Here is a 10,496-nt window from a genome sequence, read left to right on the forward strand (position 1 = left end):
TTAGTAAATATAACGAATTTTTTGGTAAATACTACCAATCTATAGTCATTTTCGACCGTACTAATAAACACATATGTCAAGCAGAACCATGATTCGGAAGCCCAATATCGGCTACATTTTCTCGCCGAAAATGCACGTATCAGAATTATATCCTTATTATACCTCTGTATTGCCTTATGGGAACAATGAAAATGGTTAATACGCGCTTTTCTCACCAATTTTCAGATATGACAATATCCAAGCTTACTAATGTTATCGAGTAAAATATACTAATCTCTGGTAGGGATGCGGGTTTGTTGACAATATGTACAAAAAATTTGTACATTCTACCAATTTTGCATTACCAAATGTATTTAGTAGTTTTCGACCGAGGATTTTTCTAAGGGTAGCTAAATTCGGTAATGTTTTTTTTACAACCAATCTATTACCTCTTAACATGGTATCTTCTACAAATCCTACCTCATTCTTGAACAACACAAAATGTTTCACGTTATGGGCACCTTACACGATCAACCGGATTGGCAATAAGTGTCTTCAATATCGTGACAGCTAAGGTGGCCGCAAACTGTTTGCCCGGAGGTCAAATATTTGTTATTTTTTGACAGATAAGTTTTGTTTTGATATTTGTACAAACACTATTTTGTTTGCCACTCTTCAATTTTCAACAGTAGTAAACAATATCAAACACCGAACATGGAAAAAATCAACTGAAATATTCAAGGTAACCTAACCATGTACCGACAGGTTCGAAGAACAGTCTGAAAAAAATATTTTAGGCATCCAATAATTGAATATTTGCTTGTCGTGTTTTGTGTAGAATATATTTGATCAGTACACGTTGACCAAATTTTATCTGTCAAAAAGAGTCAAATATTTGGCTTCGGTCAAACAGTGTATGAGCACCCCTAGGCTTTCAACATCTGATCTAACCTCAATCAATATTTTTCCACCTTACACGGTCAATATCGCCCTCAACCCGAGACAACGAAAATATCCGCGATGGCTAGTGGCGACATTTGAGTTTGGGATCCAAACTATTCTCTATCAGATTAGAAGGCTAAAAGGCAATTTTCAATTGGTAAAATTTGAATGAAAATATCTGCTTGGTATTATTTAATTAGTTGAAGCGCGAAGTCCTAACCTTAACTTAACCTATTTCCCCTGAATTTTCAGATATTCCTACTAAAATGTATTATTATAATATAACGTCAATTTCAGACATAATTTTTGTATGAGATTTTCTCACCACTTGCAGAAAAAAAGTGATTTGCATTCACATAGAATACTAATTTGATTCGTAAAAGTTAATTTTCATTCATAATTTACACTTTAGAATTCGGTTTTTCTTCTCAAAAATACATCATAATTCTCGTTTCACAAATACAGACTGTTCCTTTCAGTTTCAGAGATGCCAGATTATTGTAAATAGTTTGCGAAAATATATGCAAGTTATTTTATCTGCAAGCAAATGTTTTTATTCCATAAATGAGACTATGACAGTAGAACCCCGATTATCCGCAAGCGGGTGATCCACCCTGCGGATTATTCGTGACTGCGAGTTCCATAGTAAATCAATAGGCCTTTCCGGAATTTGTTAGTGAGTGGTAGGCCCATGCTCTTTTGTTGTGGTCATGGCTTTTACATTATTTAGCCACTGGTGTACACGACCTTATAGATGGATAGTTGATTGATTTCTGTATTGATAGAACATAGTTTTTATGTTGAAACATCTCTTTTCGTGTTTGCATTTTTTTGTCCTTTAATGGGTCATCCGCGATTTTCGTTAATCGCGGTGAGTTTGCCCGACGATTCCGCGGATAATCGGGATTCTACTGTAGCTTGAATTAACACATGATGTTTTTTCATCTGTGATTTTCCCAGATCTTCTCATTCCCCAAATTTTAAAGCGGAGTGTGAAGAAACACACAACCCGCTCACTAGCGCAAAGAATGACCGAGTTCAACGTTAAAAAAATCCTAAAACGTTATTAAGTTTCATCCACTCTCTCACCATCACATTGTCAGTTTACTTTGAAGTTTTGATTTGTATCGTGAAAAGTACCGTATTTTGCTATTCAAAGTATCGGTTTTCCAAACCAAAAGCTTCCATTTATGATTCCTACAGTTTCAGTAGTTTATAAATTTTAATTGCAATCGCAAAAAAGACTAACAAAAATTAAATGTGCGCTTGCATATCTGGCAACTCAGTCTGGAAGTCCGTGAGGTAAAACGTCAACATCATGCATCCATATGAAATGTCACGATATTGATGCTCGAAAATCAGAAAATCCGGATTTCTGCGTCGTCGGCCATGTTCAGCTGTCATTATGCTCTCAAATGTCATCATATTGTCAATAAAGTTGACCGTGTAAGGTCCGCTTTAGAGTTTTTCCTGTTTCCAAACATGCGACTTTCTTTAACAGCCAATATCTAAACACCACCACGTGCAGCTTTCTCGGTCTCTTCAGCACCATCTTGATCTCTTGAATTGCCAATACCGCCAATACAAGAAAAAAAAATTCGCTTTCAAAATCATAGCAGTTTTTCCCAAGAACCAACCGTGACAACGAAACGATTATATTCCCTGTTCCTTTTAAATATTTTGTCATAGATTTGAAGGATTGCAATAGTAAAACCGCCAAATAGATCACAAACTTCTCAACTTATCAAACAAATGTTAGAGCTCCCTCTTCTATACCTATTGACGAATTTACACTAAACTGCATAAGCTCGTGTGACACCTACATTAGGCAAGGCGCAAATTGAGACGCATATAGCGCGAGTAACTCGGCGCGATATAGCGCCTGTTTTTGTGGCTAATGAAAACAGATAGAACGGCGCAAATTGGCCAGATGACGCGAGATGGTGGAGTGCTCGTGAGACACGACTCGCGCGACGCTGTGGCTGAACCACAGTTTCTCATGCTGGTTATGCCGGTTGTGGTAGTTGTGTTGGTGAACAATCATATAGCGCCGTGGGTTTGACACTGTATGACTGTACTGGCCGGGTGATTGTGTTAGTAAAAAAATATATCGCGCAACTCTGTGTTAATCAGTCATTGTATGCGAGTGGCATGTTATTTACACCAAACTGCGACTCAATATGCGCTCCAACACGCTACGTTTGTGGCACGTATGAGTCGTGTTGGTAGTCTCGCGTTCGCTTACGAGCGCTATACGCTTCTCAATTTGCGCCTAGCCTTAGAGCTCAGAATCATCTTCTTCTTCTTGGAAGGCACTAACGTTCCAGTGGAACTTTTGCCTTCTCAACGTAGCATTACTTGCGTCAGTTTTATGAGGGGCTGTCCACATACCACGTGGACAGAAAAAGCACGATTTTAGACTCCCCCCTCCCTTTCCGTAGACAAGCGTGGACATTGACTATACCCCTCCCCTGTTGTCCACGTGGACATTCGTGTTTGGCAAAAAAGAAATAATTGCATTGTGTCCATATTCGATTTTAAATTAGCCTTATTTTTTTGTGTTTTGACGTAGGACTACGTCTAACCGGAAGATATGGGGGCTGAAATGGAAATCTAGGCACTGAACAAGTAGGAAAAAAAACAAGATTTGGAACGCTTATAACTCGAGCATTTCTCAATAGATCGCAAAGGTTTTTGCATCAATTGATAGGAAATATATCTACGCATCTATCATAATGAATAACATTTCATTTTTCTTGAAATAAATAATTGAATAATTGTGAAATATCAAGCATTGTCCAAATGCACTATGTGCCCATTTTTGATTGGTCCATTTTGTGCTCCTCAAATCGTACCGACCAAAACGGGCAACCAGAGCAGCAGCGGAATAGAATGAAGCACGATTGGAAAAGAAAAAGAAAAAAAAATGAACGAAACATTCTCACACATGCGTAATTCTCGAGCCAGCCAGTCAGCTTAAAAATCCCCGTTCCGCTGCCGTAACGATCCGTACACCACATCGGTTCGCATCACAACACATCAACAAACCAACCCAAGCAACCATGTCTGGACATGGCAAAGGAGGAAAAGTGAAGGGAAAGGCAAAATCCCGCTCGAACCGTGTTGATCTGGAGTTCCCCGCAAGGGTAGCTAGGCCGAGCGCGTTAGTACAAGTGCACCAGTCCACCTAGCTGGCGTTATATAGTTTCGGCCGCCGAAGTGATCGAGTTAGCTGGCAAAACTGCTCGCGATGATAAGAAAACCCGCATTCGGAACAGAACACATTCGGTTCTGTGGACATCAAGACAACAGGCAGTTGCAGCATGTGGCGAGTGGCAAACGCAATCGCAAAACGGCAGCTGGTAGCAGAAGAAAAAAGTTTGTTCTATATACAATCTGCTTTGGTGGCAAATCCAGAACAAGGCGGCATCGAGGGCGTTCGAAATGGTTTTTTTCAAAACCACGAGTACTAAGTTTTCTAAATTGGAACCATTCCATAAAACACGGCGCTCAGGGCCATTAAACCTTTAAAAAGAGTTTACGAATACAGTTCAATGCTTTCTAAAATAATATGCAAAATAATAATAAAACACAAATTGATTTTTTCATAATTTGTTTGCCAGGATCTGATGAGTATGTGAATTTGACAGTTGTTCTGAGCTTATTGATAGTTGGGGACTTTCCCATTATTCAATTTTCACCAATTGTTTCAAAAAATTGTTTCCAGATTGAAAGTACAGTAATTTACAATTAGTTCGACATTTATCTAATTGGACGGACATGTAATGCGACATATTTAGTTGGACATTTTTGTAAACATAGAGATCCAAATTATGACCCCACATTGAAAGTCGACACTGTACCACTGGCATTGCAAATGATCAATTACAAGTTAAAATCGCCTCCAATGCGACACTGAGTGGTGCTTCGGCACGTCGCATTGAATAAAATTTACTGTACAACATGTCACAAAGCTGGATGGGAAGAAATTTTCCAACTGTGAAAGCTGTGGCGAGTGGCAACAAATCGCTAAACAGGAAGGTTTAGCCGAACAAGATGGGGATATCGAGTGATAACAAAACAATAAACTCTTTAGATTGAAGATAATTTTGTGATCCTGAAAAGGATCCTTTTTAGTCTGCATGTGAATCCAACGAGCGAACAAATCATAATGAATGTATTTTTTGCCATCGCTGCCTTTTAACGCTCTTTCGTTCGTCTCGTTGGACTCGCCCCTTTGGCTGAGTCTGCCGATTTGTCTCTATCCTGTGACCGTGTACCGCTAAAGTACAAAATGCGCGAATCCGCTGAAAAATATCTCATTCTCTTTCAAACCGTAAATCAGTGTTGGTGGTGGTTGTATGGCATCGTTTCCAGTATACCTAATAGCGGTTAAAGAATTTCGGCCGCCGGAGTGCTCGAGTTGGCTTGCAAAGCTGCTCACAACAATAAGAAAACCCGCCTACAGAACAGATCACATTCGGTTCGGTGGCAACAACTAGTTTCAGCGAGTGGCAAACGCAATCGCAAAACAGAAGCAGGTAGAAGAAGGAAAAAGTTTGTTTATACAGTCTGCTTTGGTGGCAAAACCAGCCACCGTAAAACACGGCGCTTTTCAGGGCCATTAAACCTTTCAAAGAAGAGTTATTAAAAGTTTTTCACAATACCAATGCATTCTAAAGTGACATAATATGACATAGATTATAAACTGATTTATTTTGTTTATGCTTGTTCTTGAAGATATTGGTGGTTGGGGTCTTTTAAATTGATCATTCAGTTTTCACAAACCCATGCATGGTTTCCGAATTAAAAGTGGCTTCAAATTACAACATATTGTATGCAGGATGGCATTAACGAATTTTCTCGGTAGCAAGAGCTGCTTTCTTTGGTTGATAACTGATGTTGAAAATTGACTAACTTTACATCTGCATTGTATAGAAAAATAACTAAGGAGCAACATGATGAGCTATGTATTTCCTGCTGCTCTGTTCTTATTTTAAAGGACTTTAATCCGAAGGTCATCCGTCCCTGTATTTACTGTTGGTTTTTCAGAACGCTTATAGCTCGTTTATTTCTCGACAGATCGTAGAGTTCGTCTCCAAAACCTCAGTTCTTTTTTATTTTTATTTACTTTGTTCGCGGAGACTACAAATCTTACAATTCATTCGTCTCCGAAACACGGAAACAGTTTAAGGTACGGTAATGTGCTCAATAGTGAAATATATGATAGTGAATGAGCTGATGACCACCTATGCATCCCCTATTACATAGTGGAGGCGATCTGGCGTAGCGGTAACATCCATACCTCTCACGCTAGAGGTCACGAGTTCAATTCTCACTCCCGACATTCTTCCGAAATGGAAGGTAAAAGTGACGAACCAGCCAAATGTGTTGAAAGTCACTATAATACAGAAATAAAAAAAAAAAAATAAAAAAATCCCCTATCACAGCTATCATTTTGATTGTACGATATGTGCATACCCCGAAAGATGCCCGGCGTTGAACATTTAATAAGTACAAAGCCTTCGGAAAAAAATCAAGAATCAACTATAAGACAGTGAGAAAAAATTGAGAAAGTTTGTAAAAAAACGCAAAAACACAACACCAAAGGTTCTTTTCAGAACCCCCAACATGTTCATAAAGAGTAAACAGTAAACTAATCAATTTTTCAGGTAGATAGGTAGGTATTCACGTAGGAGAAGAAAATAAAATAATATATTTAAAATATATATTTAGCATAAGCTGTCCCCTTTGTATAGTCCTACGTCACTCCGGTTATGTCCCCGACATTACCCACCCGTCTTTTTTATAATGATAAAAAAAACAAAAAAAAACAAACAAAGAAAAAAATTTTTTTTTTCGCATTGAAAACTTGTTTTAATAACAAATTCCTAGCGACCATTCTGCATTGAATATCCAGATTCTCTCGGAGTTCTCGTGAGACACAATTACACTAGACAACTCTTGACTTAGACAGCGCATCTTTCTTTCGATGCAACGCAAACTGCTTCACTTCCGGAGCCTGCAACATTGAAATCGTTTTATTCGGATCATAATCCTAAATCCTTTTTTGAAAAGAAAAAAAATGAAATAGGCTTTATTAGTAGTTGCGGTTGTTTTCTATTCTTTGATTGATTGCACCTCTTCCTACCAATATATCTTAAAGTTTGAAAATATGTGAAATCGTTGGCTGCAGGAAAAGTGCGGTAATGGCAACTGTATGAAATGGTGGGTTAAAGTTGCTAAAACGAAAATTCGTTCTTTTCCATCTCATTTGTTCTAATGCGTATGGAATCCATTTAATCATTTATATAATAATTCCACTATGATAACTGGTATTATGTTCAAAATATTACTCCTTCAAAATCGCTTTTCGAGAACATTCGAGAAAACCAACGACAAATACATATCTGCTTTTCTAATGGTTAAAACGGTACGGCAGTAGAACTGCACAATCTAGCAAAAACTTTTTTTATAATCGTAAAATCACAGCTGAATCAATAAACTATAATCAAATGACGCATGAAATATCATCTAAAGAAACTTATTTGGCAATAGAATCATTCGCCTGCAGAAAATCTCCGAGAAAAAAGTGTCTATCGAACATAGTTTTTATGGAGACTTCTGAAATGATTTAGCACAATTGAATGTTGCTTTTAATGAAGCTAATCATTAAGAAAAATGTGTCGAAAGCATTCCAATGGAGAAACAACCAATGGATTTCGGCATTCTTCTTTACTGAACTTTGGTAGCGAGATACAAGTTCAGATAATGAAGCGAAAATTAGAACAAACAAAACAATATTTTGTATGCCTAAAATGCTCCAATTTGAAACAAAATTATTTTCGATGCGGTTAATTCCATAAAACGTGGAATTGTCAAGTTCAATTTCAAATATAAATTCAAAAAAAAAAACGCTACGCCTAGCTAACAGGAAATGATATTGGAGCCATCTGCATTCGATTTTGCAAATCATTTGAAGCTATCGAGAATCGTCCATGATATTGTTAATTAGCTCTCGGATAGTTATGCGATTGCCGTTTTGATTGAAAACGCGTCAAAGATGGACATCAGCTAAGAGGAAATACACCATATGTCAATAAAAATAGAATTAATAATAGTATTTTGCATTACAGATGCTACGTATAGAATCTCTTGTGATTCGAATAAACACTTAAAAATTATAGAAAAAAAATACCATACACAATGCATATCAGAAATAGTTTTACCATTCTATGAAGCATGATGTATTTTGCTTTTATCAAGATATACCACCGATTACAGGGTTTCATATTAGTGTGTACATCGCTTACTACACTTCTTCTCAATCATGTTTCTACCCCTCGTTTGTTTGTTGATTGAATCTCAAGAAACAGGTGAGTATTCAAAAACTGAGCCGGTAAACTAATGACAACACATTTTAATATCATTGATTCCACACAATTTGTATTTACTAGTTTTTCAGTTTTGATAGTGAACTTCGTAGCACCATACCCCAAAAACAATGAAGAAATGCAAAATACAAAAATCCTACTTACGGGACGTTGAAATTCCTGTTTCGATCAGCACTGCTAAAGTTTTAAAACCAACGGGTTCAAATGTTTCAAACCCAATTCCAAAAGATAAACCGTGTCTTAAAACCGGTAATCCCTCAGTAAAAACTAAACCTACCAACTCGACAAAGTTTCAACAACCAGAACTGCACACTGCATTGAATATTCGTGAAAAAATAGAAAAAGTTAAAACCACCCAAACGAAAGCACCAACCAGCATTGGTGAACTGACACCCAAGAGCAAGAAATTTGTTAGAGATCAGGTAAGGTGCACACATAGATTACGACTAATTTTTTTAAAAATATTTGCTTTGTATAGATCACCAGAAAATTGAACTTCCAACACGATGAGAATGTCTTCAAGAACTTAGTTCCAATGAATGTAAACGATTCGGTACTTATACCAGCCACCAAAAAACCAATCCGTACCAAATATGTGTCGAAAGAAAAACGAGATCCAGAGCCGGAACTTTCAGATTTCTTACGTCCTATTTCAGCGTGTGACATCGAATTCGATCCATATCTGCCCCCAGAACCAGCACCTCGGAGGCCTAACTTCAACAATCTTGATAACATTTTGGACGTTCTAACAAAAATTGATCCAGGGATTTAAATCGAGAGTTTGTTTTGTATAGTATATGTTAATTATTCTTATATTATAATTGTAAAACAAATTTCAATCTATAGCTAAGGCAAACGAGTCTACAAAAGTAAATAAACGAAACAGCTTTAAATCAACTATACTGATCTGTCAAGTTCCGAGTATTGTTTTGGAAAATCTAAAAATAAAGACTATGAAAATGGAAAACCTGCTGCTTTTGTTTTTGTATTATTGGAATCGTAATCCAATTCGGATTCTGATTTTGAAGAGTATATTTGTGCAGACGGCATTAAGCTCCGTGTGCTTTCATTGGGAGGTGAAAACTATTATGGATATTCAGGAGGAATAAACATGCTCTCAAAATCAAAATTGTGAATGAAAATTTACTTTAACGTATCGAATATTTATTTTATGTGAGGAAATAAGAGGGTTTTTTTCCGATATCGCAGAAACATTGAACGAAAACTGTGTCTAACGATGATTTTATATTATAATAGTAATTATTTGTGGAACAAACAGGAAATGCATCGACAAATGGTTAAGTGAGTGTCAGGACTACATGTGTTAGGTAATCAAACAATATGAAGTAAAAGTTGTCATTCAAACTTTTATATTTTTACACTGCACTTGGGCCTTCTGATCTGATAGAGAATAATTTACCTCCCAAGCACTAATATCGCCACCAGACGTCGACACTGTACATTTGTCGTCGCAAATATAAACAAATCAGACTATATAACGCACACCAACAAACCACCGCATTCGTGAAACTGAAAACGTTTTTTTATTACAGAGTCAGTGTGGCACTGACTCAGTTTTAAAAACGAATTCGCTATTAGCTTGTATTCTGAAAACAACCGTTCAACGAAAGGTGAGGGTATGCGGCAGAATTGTTGTAATATTTTTTCTCAATTTGGGAAAAGCGAAATTATTGCCATGCCTAATTTGTCACCATAAATTCATTATCGATACCCTGAATATCAATCCTTTCGCGAATATTTGGAGGACTTTGCAGAAAAGTCAAATGCGCCTTCTAGAACAAACGAATGTCCAGAAAAATCCTCGATGTGAGTGGAGAACGAAGCAGGATCCTCATAACTGGAAGAGAAAATTCAAAAAAAAACTGGAGATTTTTTTGCCTATGGTTTGTTTCGCACGCCAAAAAAACTGGTAATATTCAGGAAAAACTGGAAGGTTGGCAACTCTGGGTAGAGATAGGACAAATCTGGAAAGACAACTTGACTAGGCTACTCTTAGAGCCCCCGCATACTACAGACTTTCTGTCAACCAACAGTTTGGTCGGGTCGGCCTTCTGGTGCAAAAACCGATCCAACTGAATCGGCGTAATGTGTGCACATGCATACCTCTCCGTACGGATTAAGAAGCCGACCAAACTATCGGCCGACAAATCAGTCTGCAGT

The 10,496-nt window shown here is 37.3% G+C and overlaps 1 protein-coding gene across 1 annotated transcript; it reads left to right on the plus strand.

Moving 5' to 3' along the window:
- The first annotated feature begins 8,204 nt into the window (after nt 1–8,204).
- Nucleotides 8,205–9,266, plus strand: LOC129778429 (protein PPP1R35 homolog). The gene is made up of 3 exons (XM_055785316.1): nt 8,205–8,297; nt 8,379–8,737; nt 8,794–9,266. Exons 2-3 carry the CDS (start codon nt 8,426–8,428, stop codon nt 9,085–9,087), a joined length of 606 nt encoding a protein of 201 aa, XP_055641291.1. The 5' UTR covers nt 8,205–8,297; nt 8,379–8,425; the 3' UTR covers nt 9,088–9,266.
- The last annotated feature ends 1,230 nt before the right edge of the window (nt 9,267–10,496 follow it).

The sequence above is a fragment of the Toxorhynchites rutilus genome, chromosome 3 (genome assembly GCF_029784135.1).
Source record: "Toxorhynchites rutilus septentrionalis strain SRP chromosome 3, ASM2978413v1, whole genome shotgun sequence".
NCBI lineage: Eukaryota > Metazoa > Arthropoda > Insecta > Diptera > Culicidae > Toxorhynchites > Toxorhynchites rutilus.